The sequence below is a fragment of the Manacus vitellinus genome, unplaced genomic scaffold, assembly GCF_001715985.3.
Source record: "Manacus vitellinus isolate BGI_N305 unplaced genomic scaffold, ASM171598v3 scaffold_13_pilon, whole genome shotgun sequence".
NCBI classification, from domain to species: Eukaryota; Metazoa; Chordata; class Aves; order Passeriformes; family Pipridae; genus Manacus; species Manacus vitellinus.
The window spans coordinates 8,604,545-8,629,061 of NW_021938999.1; the positions used below are offsets into that span (position 1 = coordinate 8,604,545).

At 44.8% G+C, this 24,517-nt stretch overlaps 1 protein-coding gene across 5 annotated transcripts in view; it reads left to right on the plus strand.

Annotated features, from left to right (window-relative positions):
• The first annotated feature begins 21 nt into the window (after positions 1-21).
• CELSR1 (cadherin EGF LAG seven-pass G-type receptor 1) overlaps positions 22-24,517 on the plus strand; it is a 168,077-nt gene continuing 143,581 nt past the window's right edge. For 4 of the 5 annotated variants that reach the window (XM_018068018.3, XM_018068017.3, XM_018068016.3 and 1 more), the window contains exon 1: positions 44-2,736. In XM_018068018.3, the coding sequence (XP_017923507.1) occupies positions 54-2,736 (2,683 nt within the window). In that variant the 5' untranslated portion in view covers positions 44-53. Of the gene's footprint in view, positions 2,737-24,517 lie in introns of all 5 variants that reach the window. The other variant, XM_018068021.3, reaches the window with a different exon arrangement.

Sequence of the window (24,517 nt, forward strand, 5' to 3'; positions counted from 1 at the left end):
TGCTGCGGGCCCAGGACCCCGACGAGGGGGAAGCCGGCAGGCTGGCGTACTCCATGGAGGCGCTCTTTGACGAGCGCTCCAACGACTACTTCTCCATCGACACCGAGACAGGCAGTGTGGTCACTGCCCGCAGCCTGGACCGGGAGACGAAAGACACCCACGTGCTGAAGGTGACCGCCTCCGACCACGGTTCCCCGCGTCGCCGCTCGGCCACCACCTACCTGACAGTGACTGTGAGTGACACCAATGACCACGAACCAGTGTTTGAGCAGCCTGAGTACCGGGAAAGCATCCGAGAGAACCTGGAGGTGGGTTACGAGGTGCTGACCATTCGCGCCACCGATGGTGATGCCCCAGCCAACGCCAACATGCTTTACCGCCTGCTGGAGCCAGGAGCTGGTGATGGGGTCTTTGAGATTGACCCACGCTCCGGGGTTGTGAGGACTCGAGCCCCAGTGGACCGTGAGGAGGTCTCTGAGTACCACCTGGTGGTGGAAGCCAATGACCAGGGCAAGGATCCAGGACCACGCAGTGCCACGGCTATGGTGCACATCACTGTAGAGGATGAGAATGACAACTACCCTCAGTTCAGTGAGAAGCGCTACCTGGTCCAGGTGCCAGAGGATGCCCCAGTGAACAGCCAGATACTGCAGGTACAGGCCACAGATCGGGACCGGGGCAGCAATGCCCAGGTGCACTATAGCATTGTGAGTGGCAACCTGAAAGGCCAGTTCTATATTCACTCTTTCTCTGGCGCCATTGACCTGATCAACCCTCTGGATTACGAGACTATTCGGGAGTACACACTCCGTATCAAAGCCCAGGATGGGGGCAGACCTCCTTTGATTAACTCCAGTGGCATGGTGTCAGTGCAGGTTGTGGACGTGAATGACAATGCCCCCATCTTTGTGAGCACTCCATTCCAGGCTACAGTGCTGGAGAATGTTCCGCTGGGCTACTCAGTGCTGCACATCCAGGCTGTGGATGCTGACTCTGGAGAGAATGCCCGCTTGGAGTACAAACTCATAGAGATGGCACCATCCACCGGAGGTGCCCCCATAGCAGGTGACTCTGCGTTCCCTTTTCAAATCAACAACAGCACAGGGTGGATCACTGTGGCTGCAGAGCTGGACCGAGAGACTGTGGAGAACTATCACTTTGGGGTGGAGGCCAGGGACCATGGCATACCAGTCATGACTTCCTCAGCCAGTGTGTCCATCACTGTCCTGGATGTGAACGACAACAACCCCACCTTCACGGAAAAGGTGTATCACCTCAGACTGAACGAGGATGCAGCTGTGGGCAGCAGTGTCTTGACCCTGACAGCAGTGGACAGAGATGTTAACAGCGTTGTAACTTACCAGATCACCAGTGGCAACACCAGAAACCGTTTTGCCATCACCAGTCAGAGTGGAGGGGGGCTGATCACACTGGCCTTGCCCCTGGATTACAAGCAAGAAAGGCAGTATGTGCTCACAGTCACTGCCTCTGATGGCACTCGCTTTGACACTGTCCAGGTCTTCATCAATGTCACAGATGCCAACACACACCGCCCAGTCTTCCAGAGCTCCCACTACACAGTGAGTGTCAGCGAGGACAAGCCCATTGGCACCTCCATTGTCACCATCAGTGCCACTGATGAAGACACGGGGGAGAACGCAAGAATCACTTATATTTTGGACGATAACATCCCCCAGTTCCGCATTGACCCTGACACAGGCACTATCACCACCTTGATGGAGCTGGACTATGAGGACCAGGCCTCCTACACGTTGGCCATTACAGCCCATGACAATGGCATCCCACAGAAATCAGACACCACGTACGTTGAGATCCTCATCTTGGATGCCAATGACAATGCACCCCGCTTCCTGCGCGACCGCTACCAAGGCTCGGTTTTTGAGGATGTGCCGCTCTCCACCAGTGTCCTGCAGCTGTCTGCCACCGACCGTGACTCAGGCCTCAATGGACGTCTCCTCTACACATTCCAAGGTGGTGACGATGGAGATGGAGACTTCTACATTGAACCCACTTCTGGAGTGATACGCACACTGCGCAAGCTGGACCGTGAGAACGTGGCTGTCTACAGCCTGCGGGCCTTTGCTGTGGACAGGGGCAGCCCACCACTGAAAGCCTCTGTGGATATCCAGGTGACTGTGCTGGACATCAACGACAACCCCCCTGTCTTTGAGAAGGATGAATTTGACATCTTTGTGGAGGAGAACAGCCCTGTGGGCTCTATTGTAGCACGGATCAGTGCAGCTGATCCTGACGAGGGGACCAATGCTCAAATCATGTACCAGATTGTAGAGGGGAACATCCCTGAGGTCTTCCAACTGGACTTGCTCAATGGAGACCTCACAGCCCTAATGGACCTGGATTATGAGAGCCGGACAGAGTACGTTATTGTGGTGCAGGCCACTTCAGCTCCTCTTGTGAGCCGAGCAACAGTGCACATCCGCCTCCTGGACCAGAATGATAACCCACCCATGCTGCAGGACTTCCAGATCCTCTTCAATAACTATGTGACCAACAAGTCCAACAGCTTTCCCTCTGGTGTGATTGGCAAGATCCCAGCTCATGATCCCGATGTGTCTGACAGCTTGGCTTACACCTTTGTGCAAGGCAATGAATTAAACTTGCTCCTTTTGGACTCTGCCACTGGGGAACTCAAACTCAGTCGCGATCTGGACAACAACAGACCCCTGGAAGCCCTTATGAAAGTGTCAGTCTCAGGTAAGCAAGTGTTTGAGCATGTTATTCTGCTTGTCAGACCAGTATGGGGGCATGGGCAGAAATAACCCACTTGCAGATTAGTGTGCAGCTTTTGGTTTCCTGAAGCAGCAGTTAATATGTGAAAGTTTTGGAGGGGAACCACAAAAATGTATCTAGCCCATGTGCTGTGGATTGAAGTGGCGCATTGAAGTTGTTTAGTAAACATGGATCACAAGGGTAAATAAATAAAAGTGTGCGTGGCAGGGTACATACTCCCTCAGCTGAGGGGGTACCATGGCTGCAGCTTTTCTGATGTGGTTCCATAAAGGTAGTAAATGATGTAACTTGCAGAGATGTAGGGAATACCATCTCTAATACCATCTCCCCTCCCTCTTTTCTTGCACCTAAAAAAAAAGTTGACATTTGATATGTTTGCTTTTTCAGCAACAAAACACATTTACTCCCTTGTGTGTACCCGGAGGTTTGGCTGGAAGATCCTTAGACCTCGGGCCAGATCTGGTGTGGCCTGGATGGATGTGACATTGGTGGAGCTGTGCTAGTTTGCATTGCTGGCCCGCACTCCTATGGGAAATGGCAGCTCTGAAAGCAATGAGTTATGGCTGTGTGATAGCTGTGTAACATGGCTAATTGCACTGGAGTTGTTTTAGTGGCACTAGGGGCAGATACTGGCCAAATGCAGCCCCAAAATCAGGGCTGTTGCGGGGAGGGAGAGGAGGGGAGAGGGAGCGATACTGTGCTGTTAATTTTGTTGAAGAATTTGTGTTTCTGTGTGTGTGAAGATTGTTCAGTATCATCCAGTATATACTTTTATCTGAGCATATGCTCTTAGGATATTATTCCTTTTCTGCTCAGTTGCTTGTTTATCATGGAATTACTTTTTATGCCTCTAATTGTGGCATCAATCATGTAATGAGTAATTTCCTCTGCAGGTGACACTCTATAAAGTTTACTGTGGACTTGATCCCATATTTCTGTTGACTTTCAAAGGTTTAACCAGATACGTTCCTTGCTGCCTCTCTCTGCAAACTAAAACTAATATTTGTGTTATTTTTGGAAAGAAAAAAAAAGCTCAAAGTACTAGGTAGATAACGTGACACTTGGGGAAATGCTTCTTTTTAGATGGTTCTATTTAGAAAAATAATAATCAAACTGTGGCATAATCCCAGCAGTGCTTGTTTTACTGTAAGTAGCCACAGCGTGCAGCAAGGCCTCGGAAGAGTGAACTGCACTCTCCCTTGTGCTTACGGGCTTGAGGTCCTTTTTGCTTCAGAAAAATAAAACTGATTTTGACTGAGCTGACTGATTTTGCTGCATTGTATCTCCTGACAAGCCACTTCTGGTTCTTCCAAAATGCTGGGGGGCAGCTTATGTGGTAAGGTAGCTCATAAATGCCTTTTCTACGTTCTGTGAGGACTTGCAGGAAAATAGACATTAGGCTTGTGACCTTGAAGAAAAACATTTGGATTAAGGTGCAGGTGATTGCGTGGTCACTGTCTGTTTGAACCAGTAGCTCTTTATCTAGTAGCAGAAGATAAGAATTCATCTTGGAGCACAAAGCTTGGAGAAGTTGTTTCATTAGATGAGGTGAAGCATATGTTTAGAACAGAAAACTAGGTGACATGAACTATTCCTTTCTCAGTGTAATAATATATACAATTGAAGTGGATGAAGTCTCAGGTAGGAATGAAGAGCTGTTTTCTTATGCAGAAGATTGGTAATTCCAGCATAATTTTCATGTTTTGTGCAAGTGTGAACTTTGAAACTCTACTGTGATGTTCATCGAAATGGTACTGTCTGCTGTGTGTCTTGAGATATTTTTAAGGTTAAAAGCTTTTTATGGCTAAGATTTTAAAATAACTTTGACAAACACTGAACTACATTTGACCTTTTTTTTGGAGAAGTTTGCCGTGTGGAAATTGAAGGGGCAGGGTTTGGCGTTGTGTGATTAGTCCATGAAAGTCTCACCTGTCTGCTTTCTCTGGTTTATCTGATGCAGTTTAAAAAAAAAAAAAAGAGACAGAGAAGAAGCTCAGACAGAAGTACTCCACAGGGTTATCTCTAAGTGTTGCAAAACACCTGCAAATCATCTGCCAAACTGACCTACCAGTTAACTGAAAAAAATGTGTCTATGCAGTAGCCATTAACCTCTCAACCCAGACAAACACAAAGTCCTCCCCTACTCACAGCTGCTCTTAGGTCAGGGAAGGACTAGAACTCTTTATGAACTTGGGGAATTTGATCTGTATGTGAGTCGGAAGTAACACTGGTGCTATAAAAATCTTACTTCCAACTAGCGATGTGTGGTGCTGCAGAAGCAGGTGAATGTGTGCAGTGCTACACAATTGAATTTGAGACACCAATACGTGGCTAAATCCAGCAGTCTTTCATTTGACTTGGGGATTATTCAAATAAGCATGTCCTTCTGCATATCAACAAAATTTAAGAATCATGAAGACCAAGCAAATGGAGCTAACAGGCTTCATAAAACCATCAGAAGTTTCGTGTCAGCACTGTCAGAAGTTCCATGGGATGGTGGGCTGCTGGGGCAGGCTCGAGGTGTGTGTGGCTCTGCCCTTGCCCTGGTGCTGCAGTACCCGTTGGGATACCTGTCGGCTGTGCCCCCACAGCCAGTCAGGAAACAACCTAGGCGGAGGAGGGAGGAGTGTGGGTGGTGTGTATATTAGCATTTTGCTTTGGGTTGGGAAGGAGCTTTTGAAGTGTCTCTTTTGAAGTGAATTTCTCTGAGTGTCTGTGCAGAGCTGTCTGAGTGAAAAAACCGGACCCTTTTTGCATGAAAGTAATCCACAGGTGCTCCAATCGTTCCTTAAAAAGGCACATTCTCGTTTTTCTGGTGTACCTTCAAGGCCTTCCTACAGAAAGGCAGAGCTTGACCTTATATTCCCATGCCTGCACATTGTGTCATTGTTATTGTTTCAACAGCTGGGGTGAAATCTGGACCATACTGAAATCCTGCCCTTGCTTTCCAAGATCTTACTCTGGGCTTTAAAACAGGTGGTTGAGAGTCAATCAGTCTGCGATTTCTTAGTGTTATTAATAAATACATGGCGTAAACTGACAGGATGGTTAAATACGATTACTTGTTGTTCACGAGAATGTTAAGTTGGGATTTATCTGATCAAAAATGAGTAAAACATTGCTCAAGTCACATTACATTTGCTTGTGCAAATTATACTGCAGTACCTGCCAGGGCTGGGATAAAGGCTGGTAGGAACCTCAGCTTTGCACAAATGTTGCACAAGTTTTCCTGGGTATCACATTGCAAACGCTGCTGGCACCTGCTTGGCTGTGCTGCCACAAGTAGTCCCACTTATCATCAGTGACAGCTCAGTGGGATACAATAGATGTGTGTGCAAACTCCTCTGGGAACCCAGCCTAAATCAACAGTGCAGACAAAGCCCAACCTGACTGGATGCTACACCTTTTGAGTGGTCCAGATAAATGTAAAATATCATTATGCAACATACAGTATACAATTTTGGGAAGGTAGTGCACCTCAGACAGTGAGGGATAGACATCCAAGCATTTTCGAGGGCTTGCAAGCTCGAGTATAGTCTTTTACATTTCTTTAGCTTTTAATCTCCAGTGGCATTCAGTGAGGTTATTGACTATCAGCAAATAGAAATTAACATAGAGGTCGTTTGTGTTGCAATCAACTTTGGGAATTTTTACTCAGAGCTTGGTAAAGGATCTTCATTATTATTCTAATTTAAAAGTCATTATGCTAATGATCCTGAATCTCCAGGTCTGTGCCTTCTCCATACAAATGTAACAGATGATGCAATACTTTGGTGCAGCCCTTCTGATGAAGGTGAGGCCACAGGTGTGCCTGAGATACAAGGCACTAGGGAGATTACTTAATGTTTGTGAAGATTTGAGATTCAAGGGAAAAAGGAAAATTGAGTGGAAAGGCATCTTTGTAAGCACAGGGGCATCTCTGGCCACTCAGGATGTGGGCCGGGCACCTTGGCAGCGTCAGGGTGCACCCTAGCCTTGTGCCCCTGCCTTTGGGCATCAGGGCAGATGATGCTTTGCGGGGCAGATCTGCAGGGTGGCTGGTTCTTTTGGGAGTGGTACGTCTGGCTGCCTCTGAGGACTTCCTTTTAGGACCAGCAAGGGTCAGTTAGCACCCAAACTGCTCTTCATGGCTTCCTTCCCAGGGAAACACCCTCCTGCAGGCAACTGTGGTAGGGATCCCCGTGGGTTATACAATTAGGAGATGATAAAAATGGATGGGTGGATAATCCTCACTTCCCTCCTTCCTCATACAAGGAGGTGTTTCAGCCTGTCCCGTAGCTGCAGGGCTTTTGCACACTGGCATTCCTGGGGACCTTGGGCACTTGCACTTTGCTCATGCATCCCATGCTACAGCGAGGGGAGAGAAAGCAGTGGCTCAAAGGCTGCAGAGGCTTGGGAAAAAATGATGAGGGACCTGTTTAGAAAGATGGCATGATACGGCAAGCTGCAGGATTGTATCCCCAGTCCTTATGTGACGTGTTAAGTGGGGCAGAAGTGAAGGATGACTGATAATAGCTAGTAGCAGTGATTTTGAACATTAGCATTTATTTTCCTAAAATAGCAAATCAAGAGTAGTGACTATCATTTAAACTCAGGGTAGCTCCTGGATCTGCAGTGGCTACCTGTATCCTTTATTACATCCATAAAAGTTCTGTATTCTAATCTGTTCTATAGGCAAGACGCATTTTAGATGTGTGTCCCTCCAGCCTTCTGGAATGTGACTTTCCCTTTCTAGCTGGATGATCTGTTCCAGCTGATAAAAAGCTGTGACAGCCTTGTTGCTTTCCTATGGGTTTCTTTCCGCTTCATCCCTGGATTTCATAGGAGTGGTGTATTTTTGTTTCAAAAAACAGGAAAAATCTATGGCAATGAGGAGAAAATATTTAGTGGACGGCTGACTGACAAAGTAATTTTTTTACTGAGATAAAACATATCTTCTGTCTGTAAATAAATAAAACATTGATACTTTTCTCAGCAATTTCTGGGAAAGAGAGAGACAAGGGTAGCAAGGAGAAGGTATAAGAAAAATGAGACTGGAGATGGGAGAGGGAGAAAGTTCTTTACTTGATAACAAATCTCACAAGAAAGAAATTAAATGTAGAGAAGTATGATGGTGGGATTACCTGGAAAACTTTTTTCCCGATTTTTCAAATTATTTACAAATGAGGAGATAGTTGTAATAACCATCTTTTTAATTGGATTAGTAATTGTTTTATATTTTTGATTAGTTTTTCAGCTTCAGGGTGTATTAAAGAATTGATTTCCTTGCTGTATTCCTTTGTGATTTGCTTTCCTCTTAGAAGTGGGACTCTTAGAAGTCACCAAAGTATTCTTACTTCTGACCTGCACTTGCAGGTTGAGAAGAATCCTCTCTTCTTCTGTTTTTCTGGTCACATGTTTCCTTGCAGTTCAGAATTGATTTAGGCTGGGGTTGCAGAACCTGCTGCAAACTGCCAAATACAGAATAAACATTGAATTGTTGTCAAGGTAATGGCAAAAGAACCCTTTGTTTAGAATACAGGAAGTTTTCTAAGTTTCGCTGTTAGGATGATAGTGAGCCTGCAGTAGAAGTAGTGGTGGGGAAAGTAGGTGATGTAATGCAGGGGGATTTTATACTTCATTACCTCCAACATCCAAAGCGCTACCTGAGGAAGTGGCTGGCTACTGATAAAGCTTATCATTTTATATTTGATCATTGAATAGTCCATTTTCCTTCAGTATATATACTTAATACCTTGGAATTCCCTTCCGTTGTTGACTCCCATCTGTGAGCTGAATAGATTTTCTAAGACATCCCACAACTGAGGAATGTAATGTTAGGTTTTGAAGTATAACATTAGGTGAAGGTAGATACTGTGCTCATTGCTCTTCTGTACGGTGATTGAGAGACACTTAGCAGATGCTTGGATGGGAACCCAGGCATCCTCACATTTCCACCAGTCTGGTCAGAGCATCTTGGTAAAAGCATCTTGGCATCCTGGGATCTCCCAGCATCTCCAAGGAAGTTTTGGAGTGACTCATCCATGATCTTCTGCCTCCTTCTTGGAGTGTGCAGCAGGTCTGTCAGACACCGCTGCAGCTGATAGGTTGTCTCCAGTGTTTGAGCTGGCTGGGTGCTCAGGGTACATCGGTCCAGGAGCACGTTAGAGCATGCCACACCTAAGGCAGCTGTTCCAGTTCAGCCAGATGTGTAGCTGCTACATACATTGGCATAGTTGAGCTCACTTTCATCTGGTTATTTTGAGTACAGGCAGCAATGAGCTGTAGAGTACATATAAGTAGTGCAGGTTCAACTTGCGATGCCACTGGGCCACTCAATTCCCTCGTGGGTCAGGTGACACTGATACAAAGACCCTGGAAATGTGACTGCTCTGAAAGTTGGGGCAGGAAACAAGCAAATATGAAGCAGAAACCTCTTCAAACCTATATGCAAATACCTTTACAATATTTAGCAGCGTAGGCAACTCTAGCTGTAATGCTCATGCATGGAGAATGAGTAAGGGAAAGATCAAATGTCAAGGTACAAGATCTGTGCTCTCCATCCCTGCACCCTCTCTTTTGTAAGCCCTAGGAGGACAAACTCACTGTGTTTGTGTGCTTGAGGTAACATCACAACTTACCTGCTTACCTCAGTATTACCTAAGTTGCAGGATTTGGGCAACGTCTCTCTTGGCTTCCTTTGGGATTTCCAAAAATATCTATGGGAAGTCTTTAGGAAATGTGGGAGGGTTAGAAGACCTGAAGGTATTCAGATCAGATCTAATGACAGTCTTTGGCAATCTTCCATGTTACAGTTTTTCTGTCCTGATTTTTGTGGGAATTATGATGTTTTTAGGTAAAATAGTACTCCCAACTACTCTGACATCTACTTTGCCATTTAAGAAATAAGCATGGTGGTGCTCTTTTCTGAATGATAGGCTTTCTTGTTGTCTGCTCCTTCTTTTAAGACTATTTGGACAAAAGATTGCATAAATCAAAGTACAGAGAAAGTTGATGTGGGGCTCAGTTCTTCAAAGCTTTGTTCACAGTGGTTGTCCATTTGAAACAAAGAACATCTCAAACCTAATTAAATTCAGTTTTGCCAGTTTGTATTTCTGTGACAAATGACAGTATTATTATTTCCCCCACCCCAGTGGAACTCTTTTTTCCAGTGTTGAAAAACACTGAACTATTTATAGATGTAACACAAGTTTCCAAAAGGGGCAGGATGTAATCTTTATGGAAAATTTTGAGATTTGGTGAGATTTGCCTAAGACATTTTTTTTTCTTTTTTTAATTTGTAAGACCTGGGTGCATACACTTGCCTTAAGAATGAATTGCAATGTATTGATTTCGTTGGATTGAAACAGCATTATCAAAGGTACAGCTTGGCTCTTTTGGTCAGATTTTTTTATCTCCTACCATGATCATCTCCCTACATCTCTTCAAATGTAAGCTGCAGCCATGACTGGTTGATAAGCAGGAGGGCTGTTGACTGAAAATGTCCATCTCACCCCACTGATTAAAGAGGGAACATAAGTGACTGACTTGGGCTGATTGCCTTGTTGTTAGGTGGCTGAAGTTCAGTGGGATGAACCCACCCTGAATGTGTGTTCCAGAACGGAAGGGTTTGTTTCCTTTTGTAGCGTTGATTGGATTTATTTCTGTTACAGCAAACTACCTGTAGTAACAGGCTTAGCAGACTAGATAGGAAAGATGGGGGAGGCTATAATTTGCCAACAGGAAAATGTTTTGCCATGAATAATATAAGGATATACTTTAAATATTGTCAAGAGTTTGAGTGAATCATAGGGAAAAGTATGCTTTTATGAGGATTTGGCATTCAGCAAAGAAATAAAATTTTAAAATACTTCAGAAAGATGATCTTCACACTTGAAAAAGAAGCACTTAGACAGAAACATAGGATTTGCTGTAAAGAAAAACTTTCAGACTTTGTTTCAACGAGTCGTTAACGCTGCTAAGCTGTAACCACCTTCGTATTTATTCCAGTGTTTACACTTGCCAAGCACAAAAAAAGCAAATAAATGAAACTGTAAACCTGTAATAAATCCTCAGGGGACCACATAATAAACATAGACTTGTTATGCTTATCAAATACAAAGGAAAGTATTCTGTTTTCAACACCACTGCCCAACGTGTGATAGGCGCTACATTCCATCAGGTCTCCAGCACTTTTGGAAATGACGCAGAGGGTCAAAATATTTCAGTGCTTTTTGAAGGAGGGAGAAGAGTCCATTGATAACAACCACTGTCAACACGGCATCTCCTGCCTACCATGAAGTCTGTGGGCTAGGTCCAGTTTCAGGAAGAAGCAAAAGCTTCTGGACCCCACCAAAAGGGGCAAAGCAGGGACTATGTTACGAGATTTGAGTGTCATAGACATGATGACCAGCACCTAGCAGTCTCTCTTTGCTGTTAAATCCCAAGGGGCTGTTGAATTTGGAAGCAAGTGTACTCAAGGTGATTCTCTGTAGCTGCCATGCCACCAGAGCACACATCATGAGTACAAAGAACTGTTGGGTTGGTTGGGTTTGCTCTTTCCTTTCACTAGCTACAGGTCAGACTCCTTTGACCCTACTCAAAACTGATGTTAGCAAGTCATTGAACTTATTGCATTGAATTCCTGTTGTAGCACTTGTGGACTTTCCAGAAACCAGCCCAGCCCCTCATTTATTTGTGTGCTTGCAGCAGTGTTTGTGCTGGCTCTGTTTCTAAAGGAGGCCCTTGAACATCCAAGCTGTGATTTTTATTTTTAAAATTTATTTAGTTACCTGCATTTAGTTTAAGTCACCTAAAAGCTGTCCCACACCAGTGCATTACTTGCTTTAGCAGAGCATGATTGCCAGCCTCCAGACACTTTGGGTGCTGCTCAGCATGACTAGGGAGAGGCATTTGGCACCTTTCACAACTTAGGTCTCCCTTATAGGTGCCTGTTCCCTGCGGCTGTATCCTGGTTTAGGCAGTTAAGTGTCCTATAAAGTGGGAATACTTGAAATACCATCCCACTACAGCTTGGGCACTTCACTCAGCATAGTGATCAGGACACTCAGCAAGGGCAGAGATGGGCTGGGCTCCAGCCCTTGATGTCAGACCTCTCACTGTGCTATACATTAAAGAGGAGTCGAATAAGGTTCAGAAGGTGGTGTGGGACTCAGGTTTCCCATCTCTTTGGTAAGTGTCATAAGCCACAGAGTCAGGCTCACACTTACAGGGCACTGGAGAGGCGGCTTTCTGGCTCATGTTCATGTACATGAGCACCTCCATTTCGGTCAAGCAGCAGTATGGGCAGTCTGCCCCTCAACTGCTGGATGCTGCTTAGGCCATAATAAAAGCTGGATCACGAACCGTTCAGGCCATGTCAGGACTAAGTCAGTACTGGTTGTAGCCAGGAACTCAATTCTTCTCCCCTGAGAACTCAAAGGTAAAATAAACAAGAACCCTGGGAATTTCCATGGAGTACTTTCCTATTGATTAGAGATGATTTTTTTTTGTATTCTGGCTTTAACTACTTGTAAAAATGTTCTGCTTTTATGTGGAGTGGCCCCCAGATGGGCTAAAGGGTCAGTTATGGAATGATTCATGGGTTTGGGCTTAAATTACGCTGCTAAATATTCAGAATTCAACCCATCTTCGCCTACTGTTTAATCCTCTTTCTCACTGCAGTTTGCCATGATGATAGACTTGCTGGTAATTATCAACATGTTGCTGCCTGTTGCTTGGATCCGGTGGCTTTTCCCGCAATGTGCCTGCAGATGCTATAGATGGCCAACGCTGCCCTAACATGTGTAGTAAAGGTCTCTTGGCAGCAATGACTGGGTTGAACTACCCCATCAGTTGACTCAGTTTCCCTTCTCAGGGGGTGTATTTCTGGTGCTGGCCTCCTTTTACTGACGCAGTGTAATTTAGCAATGTGTGCTCTGCATGATGAGCTCTCCATCTGGCAGATAATTGCCTGCTAGTTTAAATCCCATCTTAACTTCAGTTTCTTGAGATCATGAACCTGCTGGTGCCTTCTGGGTGGTTTTGCAGAGTGTTTGCAGAAGGATTTGTTACCAGCTAAAGAGAAGAGTTTTTTGGAATGTCAGGTAAGACAGGTTAACTTTTAGGTCCTGCTTACTAAGCTACCTGACATTATTCTGCATTTTGTTTGGCAGTCTAACACCTGGGTTTGTTGACCAAGCTGCTGACAGTAGGCACTGATTGTTTGCACTGGTTATACAGAGTGGAAACCGGGGGTATATTTTAGGACCTGGTGGATGCTAAAAGCTTATTACAGAGAACATGCTGGTGTTCCTCTTTCCTTCTTCCTTATTTTCTTCTCCTCTCCCTTTGGATCCCACTGGATCTGTCTGCCTTGTGCGGTTGTGCAGCAAGGTGCCACATCTGCACAGTTTGCTTGCTACAAGTTTGTACAGGGCTGTGCAGAGCAGAGATCTTGTTGGGCTGTCTTGTAATACCTGCTGTAAATAATTAGGATAACCACCAGGCATCGACTGAGCGACTGCTCTGAGAGATATCCAGACAGCAGTGCTGGGGTCTGCGCCAGGCCCGGCCGATGGTGCCTGCGGCAGGCACTGGGAGCCGGCTGGCACCAGTGCTTGCTGATGCTGTGGCAGCAGCCTTTCTCACTGCCTTCCCTCTTGCATTTGCAGAGGCAGGGCAGATTTCTCATCCACCTCTCACCCTCTTCTGACCACTGTACTGTTACTTGCTATTAGGTGGGTACATTGGTGCAGGGCAAGGGCGGGGTCCATCCCTCCCAGGGATGCCCCATGAGATGCTCCCAGTGAACCAGCGCGTTGCCCACTCAGCCCTTGTGCTCTCACTGGCAGTTCTGGGGGTGGGACATCACTGGTGATGGCTGCTGGTTGCAGCTTCCAGAGGTTTTAGAGCCACAATCCTTTGCCCCTCTCCTTGTACAGGGTCTGGAGAGCCACGGCATGAGGTGGTGACAGTCCCACAGAGCTGACCAGCACAAGCAGTCACAGGACAACTGTGTCCAGCTACAGATTGCAGGGCATACTACACACTGAGTGCCAGTGCTTGTTGTCTTTGCAGTCTGTGGGAGCAACACCTGTGTCCTGAACTAGGAATTTGGCACAGTCTGGGTATTGATGGTGGCTGAATTTTTATTTTTTTTTTTGCTATCCCTTGTTACAAGTTGCTGTTGCCTTTACTGGCTTGCTCTTTTGAGCCTCAGCTCCCGTATGGCTCAGCTAATAGCAGTGTCTGGGACTTTATTCAGCTTTAAGAGGCTTTAAACTAAGAAATTCCTTTTTACTACTAACAGCATTGATGGACATGACTGATTAATGGCAATAAACTCAGGTGAGAACTGAGAGACAAGGACATTTTTTCTGTTCTATGGACATGTTTGTTTTGTATGACTGAGTTTTATGAACTTTTGTACAGTCTGCTTTTAAACTATGTCCCTTGCCAAGTGGTTGGGGATTTCTTAAGCTGAGATGACTGATTCACTTCTTTATCTCAGCCAACCTGCACCAGACTGGGCTGAAGCTGAGGTGCTGAGATGATCGGATAAAATTCTTCACACCCCTTCTGGCAGTTGAGTATCCATCCCTTTTTTTCCCCTAGGGCAAATCCTCCAGGAGAGGCCCTTTCTCCTGCTCTGAGGTGGTGTCATTGACTCCCTGGGTTTTTGCTCCGTTTCTCTTTGATCAGTCTGTAGCTGTTAAAAGATTCCATTGCTCTTTTCAAGGCCTAAAGGGAAAGTAAAGTGACAACTTTGATGGCCAGTTTGAAAGCTTTGTCAGTCTGGAAAGCTTCCCATGGGGTAAACAACTTTACTTTCCCTCTACAAATCCCATACTGATCATAGAGGGTGGCATTTTACTGGTTTAATGCTGCATACATTTGGGAATGGTGTGTTTTCAGGTATTTAAATGAAGTTATATAAGTGCCTAATAAGAAAAGACTAATTAAATTTTGTTCCTGTGATGAAACCAAACTTTAAAGAAATCAGGCTGAGATTTCAGCAGTTGTGAAATTCACAGTGTTGTTCTTTGCACTGTAGAGCCTTTGTTTTTACTGCTGTAGTCATATTACATGACATTGCCTAATACCCGGCAAGGCGTATTCTTGGCTCATTCAGCAGGTAAGACTCCCAGAGGGTCACTGAATCTGTCCCTGTATTCTACAGAGAGCTCAATCTGATGATTTTACAGCCACGTATCTTCATTTGCATTTCCAGTGCTTCTTCCTTTTTGCAGTAATTTTCTCTTTTACTCTATTGTGATTATCCAGACCAGGCCTCTGAGTAGTTTTGTGACCAGTGTCATCCCTTCCTGCATCCCACCTGTGGCAGTCAGCAGCTAATTAGCTGGTGGTCTATCCTGGGGATGGGTTTTTCGCTGTTGAACCCCTGTTCCATTCTCATGATGCAGTGGGAGAGGCCATCAGGTGTAGGCACCTTGGTCATGGGGCTTCCAGCTATGCAAGCGAATGAGAAGCTGATCTGTTAGAGCTTCAGGGTAATTTAATCCCTTTTGGAAAGAACTATCATTAATAATCCCACACTAAGAAACCACCACTGTTTCTGTTCCTTATTAGACATAATTTTCCATTTCTGTTCTTAGGCATTTTGTAGCATTTAATTTTCTCTGTGATAATTTATGAGTCACAAAATCTCTTGGAACAGGTTAGCTTCCATGTGATGGCATTTCAGCACCTCTCGCTTTTCCTTTGGTTGGATCCCATGTTGCTGCTTGTTTGGAGGCACTGCTGCTACTTCTCTGAAGAAGTTACCTGGGTGTGATGTGCCAGGATCACACTGCCCTCTCTTTGGAGATGGGCCTTCCACCAACTGAAGTAGTACTGAAAGTGCTTTTTAAATATTTGGATGGAAAATTACTCTGTTTTCTGAAAATACGCTATTTAGGCGACTTAATTTTCTTGCCTACCCACTGTCTCTGTGTTTGAGTTGGTTCAGAAAGATGAAAGCAACAGACCAGCCAAAAAATGCATTGATGCATGGGGCTTCCACTGCAGAGATTAATAAGTGAGATGGGTTTTTTAAATAAAGTGAAGTATTACATGCTGTTGTACAAGGCACTGCAAATATCTCATCTCTGTACAATTCTGATAGTTCCTAGTCAAGAAAAGTTCATGTATATTGTAAAGAGGACAAATTGGGGAACAGAGAATTTGTTTTACTGGAGATATTATTTATGGTAGAAGATTGCATCTTTCATATCTGAAATGAAAGCCAAGGATGACTATGATTGCTACCTACCTCCCTGAAGTACTTATGGAAAACAGGAGCAGGGCAGTTTAAAGGAACAAATCTGTAAGTGAACATACTCAATGTTTAGGTGGGATGTTAGAGGGCAGTTTGAAACCTTCAGGGAATCAAATTTCTGGGACGACCTCTCTGTGAAGGGATCCAAAGAAGTGTAACTGAGTTTATAATGAATCTTGATAAATTAATAAGTTGGATAGTTTATAAGTAGTATTATGTATATACAACACCTTTCCTTGAATAGAAAATTGAACTTGCTGGTGGGATAATTGTTTCCTGTCGTATTTTTGCTACAGAAATTAAACACATATATTAACAAACTGTAAGTGCAATTAGCCCTTTGAACTGCCTGAGCTTGTGTAAGTTGCTGTGTGTTGGTTGCAGCATTGCTATCTTCTCCTAAACTTGGTATCAAAAGAAGGTAAAAAATCCACAAAGTAAGGGGTTCAACAGATAAATGAATGGGGCTGGCAGTTATTCACAAAAGTCACAAGCTGCAAGTTGCAGCTAATCTGAGCCAATCTTGCTTCTGGCTGTTACAGCCCTTTGCTTCCCATCAACTGTATGACCTTGTGCTGGGCTGTTTCCATGCACCAAGTTTCTAAAAGCCAATCTGCCATTAAAAAAAAAAAAACAACCAAAACCAAACTTCTGACTTAGCATGGAGAACCATCAAATGAGTATCAGAGATAGTGCAAGGGAGGATGAAAGTTGACAAAAAGCCAAACTAACAATAAAAACAAGCAGACAAAAAAGTTCTGACTTAGTGGGAAGAAACAGATCAGTGCAGTATAAGATGAGTTCCAGTGCAGAGGAGGAGGAAGGCTGTGATAGCCAACCCTTAATTTAGCTTAGAGCTGCTGTGCATTTCCAGCCAAAGCCTAAAGAAAAATACTAATTTTTTTTTTTGGGGGGGGGGTTGAGTAGAATTTTTTTATCTTGTGCTGGAGCAGTTCAGCACATGCTTGGACAGGCACGAGGGATGGTGTAAAAGAGGAACCAGTAGTTAGGGGGGGTTAGGCTCTGCCCTTGGTTTGGTGGGTTCTCTGCTGCTTCTTCTTGGAGGAGATATTATATAATTTTGGCCATGCTTGTTGTCCCTTCTGGAAGGTAGAAAGTTTCTAGAAAGTCCTTTTAACTTATGAAGAGATTGTACTGTCCCTCCCTCAAGCCTGTGTAACCACATGGACTCAAATTAAGTGAAAAATTTGTTCCAGTGCTCTGTGTGCAATACTCAGCACCCCATGTAGGCAAGAGTGTCAGCACTCACCACTCTATTCTGTGGGTACAAAACTCCCAGCTTTCATTTGCATGAAGTTCCGCCATCTAAAAGTTCTACAGCTTGAACCGGCCACAGATTTTGTAATGCAAAATGCAGCTGTATTTTACCAACATCAAAATCTTAGGAGATTCCATAAACATATTTAAAAACACCTGGTCTTGAAAACACACAGAGCACAAGAAAAATAGTAATAAATGGATGCAAAAACAAACAACTTAATATTTTTTCCCTGTTGGTGCTGCCTTTCTAGGTTTATTAATTCAAAAGATTAACAAATTTCAGTTAAAAAAAGGTAACAAATTCTCTGATAATAAAAGTTTTGTAGTGAGAAAGTGTACATATTTATGAGCTCTGGCTCAGTCCTTTGAATTATCTAAGCACTACTGTAACCAATAAGTGAATGCTGATAACCCTGTTAATATTTCAAGGACTCTTCGCAGCTACAGGGGAGCAGCTGGGAACTATCACATTCCTTTGCATTGCAGGACAGGTTTTTTATTTGCTATCCTAATGGTGTTATATACATACAGGATTTTTTTTGAGCTCAGTTCACCTTGTCTTGCTGCAGCTCCTTGGCACACAGCCTCATGGGCTCTTTAAGATGCTTCTTACAGCAGCTAGGCTCATTGCTTGCCCTGGTGTGGCTGGGATTTGGATTGCAAATTCCTGATCTGAACAAAGAGGAGGAACAGAATAGCCTGGTCTCCGGCCTCTCTCACACTTTAGGAAACTTTGCTGGCTTCAGAGGATTGTACTTGTAACTCTGGCTACACTTCAAAAAAAAAAAAAGGCTTATATCTTTGCAAAGATGGGTGTAGCCCCACCAATAGGCATGTTGCTAGAAGAGGGAAAAGAGAGGTGGCTCTGAGAAGGCTGCTGGGACTTCAAGCACCATTTTATCTAGAGCTACCTTGAGCTTTGTCCACACTTGTTCTCTTTTTCTCTTCCCCCCCCTCCTTTGTTTGCTCAGAACCACGGGGTTAAGAATATGTGTTTTTAGAAGAGACAGAGGATGGGAAAACAATGGATGAGGACAAACTGTGTGTGAAGGATGTATCCACATGTGTTCCCTCACCAGGTCGTTGGCTGCATCCAAGGGCTGTGCAATCTGAGAAGCAGCTACCTGTAATTGATTTCACGAGACAGTATCAACTGGGTAGGATTTGGCCTGTGCTGGCTTGTGTTCATGAAGGAACAGAGGAGAGAGTCAATCTAAACAGGGTGACTCATGAGCATCAGGCTCATGCAATGGTTTGTGTGAATAAAAATGCTCAGAGTTGGGAAATGGGCTGTCATGGTTGTGAAATCATTATCTCCCTTTGGTTTGCTGCTCTTTGGAGACACTGGAGAAGACCCATGAAGTGCCTGTCAGCCACAGTCAGAGGAAAGGGTGGCTGTGTGTGGCTGACACCTAGTTGCCCAGGGGCTCTGGACAAGGACAACCATGTTACTACAAGGCAACCGCTGACACTAAGCTTGTGTACTTGCACGTGGGGCTCCCTTTTTGCCATCACCGTCATTAAAGTTGACCAAATAAACTCAAACCAGTCATTTGTGTGGAAACCTTTACAGAGGACTTTGTGCAATAGGCCGCCCTCTGGGCTAAGTGACCTGTGATTATTCAGCGTTTTTGTTGAGTGTGGCAACTGCTTCCCTGAAGCCAGGCTTGTGCAGTGCAATGAGGAAAGGCACTGCTTTCCTGTCTCTTGGACTGTGTTTTGATTTGACACCATCCTCCCTCTTACTCCTCTCTGACATTCCTTTGTTAAAGATACTCACCACACTAGGATTTCCACCTCTCTTGAGGCATAAAGTCCCAGTTCTGTGTCTTAATGGACTGGGAAGAGCCAGGTGGAGGCAGGGAGAATGTGGCCAGATGAACAGCAGGATTACTTTGTCCCAAACCCTGGGACCAATCAGAAGAAATACAGTCAGAGAACCTGGTTTGATCTGTAGATGAGAGCTCTTGTGGGTGCAGAGCGGGGGTGGTGGCTGGGAGCTGTGCTGGGCGGGAAGGAGCCCCAGGGCTCCCTCACACTGATCTCTGCAGACGGGGAACAGCCTCATGAAAGCATGGTCTTGAATATAATATGCACAAAACGAGCCTCTGGGAAAAGCTGGTGCTCACCAGAGAAGTTTTTTGGGTGTATCCTGCTCTGTGAGTGAATTAAAATTTCTGTGAGATACAACACACCCTTTTTGGGTGAGTTTGTTAGTCACGAAGTACACTGACTTCCTTCTGTTTCAGGGGAAGTGAGTCTGGAGGAGAGGCAGGTAAACAGTGAAAGAGGATCTCCTGGCACGGCTCATTTTAGGGATAGGAGGCTGCCCAGGGACTGGGACTTGGCTGGGCTGCCCAGCCAGTGCCATGCATATAGGTAATTAACATATATCCTCCAATTATACTAAGTGGCCCTTTTATTGATGTGTGAGATCAATGAGCCCAACTGCCATGCAGATAGCAGAAGAGAGTCTGGATGATTTTAACCACTGCTTTGCATGTTTAAGTAATTTAAAGTTGGAGAAGACCTGCCCTGTTAGTATTTACAGAGGCTCATTAAACAAGACAGGTATGCTTGCCTGCCCCACAGGTTAAATGGCAGAGCCTGGCTGGGCTGGAACGACTCCTTCTACTCAGTCCCATCCCAGTGAGGCCAGGTCCATCCCTGCAAGCAAGCCAACTCAGCAGGGCACTGCTGCACCTGCCAAAAACTGCAGCAGGTCCAGGCCTAATGCTGCTGCATTATGTGGCAGTGTTATGTATGTAGTTACATGTGTGTGTGGTGCCTTGTTTTATTTAGTGCCATAAGCATCGCCTCTCAGACCTGCTGAATTCTATGAGGCCGAAGGGATGTCCAAGCTAATATCCCCACTCTAGCTCTGCTTAGCAACGAATATTAAGGAAAGTGTGTGAGAAACAGGACAAGTACAGACTGGTCCTTCCCTCCTTGTACTGTCCCAGCTCGCAGCAGGCAGATGTTTAGGGGCTTTTGGGGCTACAGGTTTCCCCCGATCATGGTGTTGACTCACCGTGGGGCAAGTCAGTGCCACAATCCATGGCCCCCTAATCTCTCCATTTGTTTAATCCCTCTTTGCGGTTGCTGCTTTCCCCAATGCCTGATCACAGTCCCCACCATTCAGATGCACACACTTGCAGAAATTGTTCTCTATTAAAACATGTTGCCTGATCAACTCCCTGGGTGATCTTTAGTTTTTATATTGCTATTTGTTTCCCTTCTTGTTGTGATTTTATATTTCCTTGTCATGTTTCCTCTTAGCCATCTGTCTTCACATCCTACAAGAAGCGGTCCTAGTCTTGTAATATACTGTGAAGATGATTTCTCCAGATGTGCCTGACTTGCCCAGGAGGTTGTAAACAAAAGCATCCCACTGTATATGGGTGTATTTATGCCCAAACCTTTTCCAGGGAAAAGGCAAGTTACAGAGGTGGTAACTGTCTGCAATGTTCTCACATGCTTTGAGCTTTTTTTTTTTACCCTGCAAAAAAATTACTGCGTTTACATTGTTCTTTAAAACTCCTTTACAAAACTTGCGAAACTTTGGACATAGAAACATTGTCATTCCCTGATAACTGCTGCTGGTGGCTGCTGCTTGAGGGGCAGTGAAGTGCCCAATCTAATTTTTTGTTACTCTCTTTGCTCATGCCTGTAGCTGAGCTGTTTTGGATACAGCTAATACCTGTTTCAATACACAAACAGTAGCTATATTGCCTTCCCACTCAGGTCAGAGCAAAGCTTAGTCATATATTTCAGAGAAGAATAAAGAACCAGGTGCAGTAAATGTATTTTTACATTTTTATTTGTATTTGTTGGCAGAATTTTAGCCTGCATATTGTCAACACAAAAGCAGGCAGCAGAGCTGTGCAGCGCAGCGTTTGCTCCCCTCCCAGTGCTGCAGTTGATACAGAATAGCCGGGACCTGGGCTTCTTGTCAGAATTAAGATGTTTTTCCCCATTTGGCTCTTGATTACATTTGGGCCTGTCTCTAGATAATTGCTGGTTGTGGAAACAACCGGGAGAGGGTGGGAGAGATACCCATGATGTCAGGGTCTCTGCTCACCTTAAGGCAGAGTGTGTGTATCACACCTGCTGAATCATAGAATCATAGAGTCATAGAATCAGCCGGGTTGGAAGGGACCTCTGAGATCATCAAGTCCAACCCTTGATCCATTACCACCGTGGTTACTAGACCATGGCACTAAGTGCCACATCCAGTCTCATCTTAAAAACCTCCAGGGATGGAAATCCACCACTTCCCTGGGCAGCCCATTCCAATGCCTGATTACCCTCTCTGTAAAGAATTTCTTCCTAATATTCAACTTCAACCTCCCCTGGCAGAGCTTAAGACTGTGCCCTCTTGTCTTACTGAGAGCTGCCTGGGAGAAGAGACCAACCCCCACCTGGCTACAACCTCCTTTCAGGGAGTTGTAGAGAGTGATGAGGTCTCCCCTGAGCCTCCTCTTCTCCAGGCTGAACAACCCCAGCTCCCTCAGCCTCTCCTCATAGCACTTGTGTTCGAGCTGACTCCTGCCCTGCGGCCGCAAGGAGCAGGGACTATTGTGGCTCTCATCCCGAGGGAGGAGCTTGACTCAAGCTAAACGTTTCACCGTGTTTGCCAGCTTATTTAGTTGTTTATGTATCTCAATACTTTTGCTATTATAACCACATTAATTGTGAGCACATCTAAACTTGATACTTTAATTGCTATATGAATTGCCTTTGAATCGCTAAGGAAAATCCCTTTATTTTCCTTTAACAATGCTGTCTACCTGGTCAAGATTTTGCTTTGAGGTGGGACAGGTGTATCTGCCTGTTTTCTTAGACCCCTTGCTCAGATCTTTGTGATAGAAAGATCTATCTTTCTGTCTATGTGTAAGTGCATATGGCCAATTTTTTTTTTTAACAAGAACTCTTTCTGCTAAAATCAGTACACACTGAATTTTTTTTACTAAGTCAAAATCAGCTCAAGAAATAAGTTTTCTGTAGGATTCAGAAAAAACCCAAAGCAATGAGAATATTATCTGGATGGCATATGGAGTTTAGGGCTTTAGGAGCTTCACGGTGCTGTGGGAGAGGCTCTCCTGGGAGTCCTGTCACCAGCCTGTTGGTGAACAACTTTACCCAAAACAGGAGCTCAGAGCTTGCCAACAACATTGGACGTGTTTTAGTTTTAGGTGTTGGATTTAAATTTGTCTCTATTTACTAATTTAAAAAAAAAAAAAAGACAAAAAATGAAAAGCAGAAAATCTTAAGCAGCATTGTTCAGAGGACATCAAAAGCAAAGTGTTTGCTGTTTTTCTTGTGTTTATGTTTTTAGGGCATAGAGTCTTGATCTTGGTCCCTCTTTGGATTATAAATCACTATAATAAAATGAAAAAAACCCAGCAACTCTGCTTTACTTTGCACACAAGTGGGATACAGCATTTGCTTTATTTAATTTTTTCAAGTTTTCCATATGTTTTTGACTCCACTTTTAGACTTAACTGGAAACATACTGGTGGTGTCTCAGACACAGATGATTGAGCAGGGAATTATTAACCCAGCATAAGAGCTAACATGAGGATTACTGGAAAGTTCCTGCCTGTGTCAGCTTTAAGTGAACTGTGTTACTGCAAAAGCTGCAGAAAGTTCAAATTACTTGAGACCGTGCCAGAGGACTGTCAGTGGTCTTTTGTTAGAGGCTGACCACCTCAGGCAGGGCTCACAAAGGGAGCCTATTTTGTTTAAACTGAGCAGGGCTAGTTCTGTGCTCCAGAGTTACAGCCTAGCTACCTTTCCCTACATCAGCATCTCGGATATTAAAACTGATTGTCAGCATCTCTCCAAAAGGCTCCAGGAGGAAACCTGGCAGTTCTCTGATTCAAGTCTTACCAGCTTTAATGGGAACTTACTGCAAAGCTCCTGTAGCCTTGTGAACTACCTTTGTTTTTACTTGAATCATAAAACTTGGTTTTGACCAAATTCTGCTGGCTGACCCCCCCATGTTGCTGGCTGGCACCTGGGTCATGGCTGCTGAACTGGACATCCATCTCTGCTGAGGCTGAGCCCTGCCAGATTGATATTTCACTGAAATAGAGCAGTACTCTGAAGCCTGAGCAGTCTAGATGAGGCTCTGTGTCTTTTCCTGAGTAGTGCAAAGCTGTGATGGAGGCGTCTGCAAGGTCCCTTGTGTGGTTGAGATCTGGGTAACAGTTCTCCACAGCCATCAGTTCTGAGATGTTGCTGAGAGATGTCCTCTCCATTGCACATTCCTCCACTGTACAGCTGGCATTGCTCTGAGAGATCTCAGATGTGGCACTGCTATAATTCCTCTGGAGCACAAGAGCCTGAAATGTCATCAGTTGCATTGAAGGACTGAGGGTCTTCAGTGCATTGGGCCAACCCTTTCTTATCAAATCGAACAAGAGTTTGGAGTCTGGACAACTCCTGTTTCTCATGTTGTCATTTAAAGCATCCACTACTGAATAACTGATGTCCTTGATTCCAATATCTGTGATATCTGGATTTTAGATTATTTCAGGAGGAACTTGTCTAGGTTGCCAAACCCCTGGAGACAGAGGAAGCAGAGATATCAGCAGAACCAGGAACTGTTCTCCACTGTTAGCTCCTGGAGAGGCTGAGATTGCCCTTCAGAAAACTGGAAGATGTTGAAACCTCTTTGTACTATTGTACCTTATGGTGGGAAATGTCTAAGTGGTGCCTGTAAGAGGCCAGTTAAAGGGCAGAGCGGTGGGGACTGTAGGGATTTCCATCAGTTCCCCAGCTGTTCCCACATACCAAAGCCACACATTGCCAGCAGCTGCCCTGAGTATATGACAACAGCTTTCTCATGTGTTCCTGGAGGACACTGAGAGGACCAGCTGCATACCTTGTTGCTGGTGGAGCTTGGTGCTCTGCCAGTAGAGTATCCTGACAGAAGTCATAACAGAAGAAATAACCTGGTCGCTGGCACTATGTCAGCAAACATCACGGCTTTCAGCTTCTCTTGCCTTTTCACCTCTTTTCTGGATTGATTGACCTGTGTCTTTGGCTTTAGCCTGGGAGGTGTTGCCTTCTGGGATGATTTTTTCTGTCACTGTCAGCAGATTGGTGAGGCTGAGCCTGACTGTCTGCACCTGTGCCTCTGTTGACTTTGATGGATGCATGAGTTTGTCAATGTTCAAGCTACTCCCAGCTTGGCCAGCA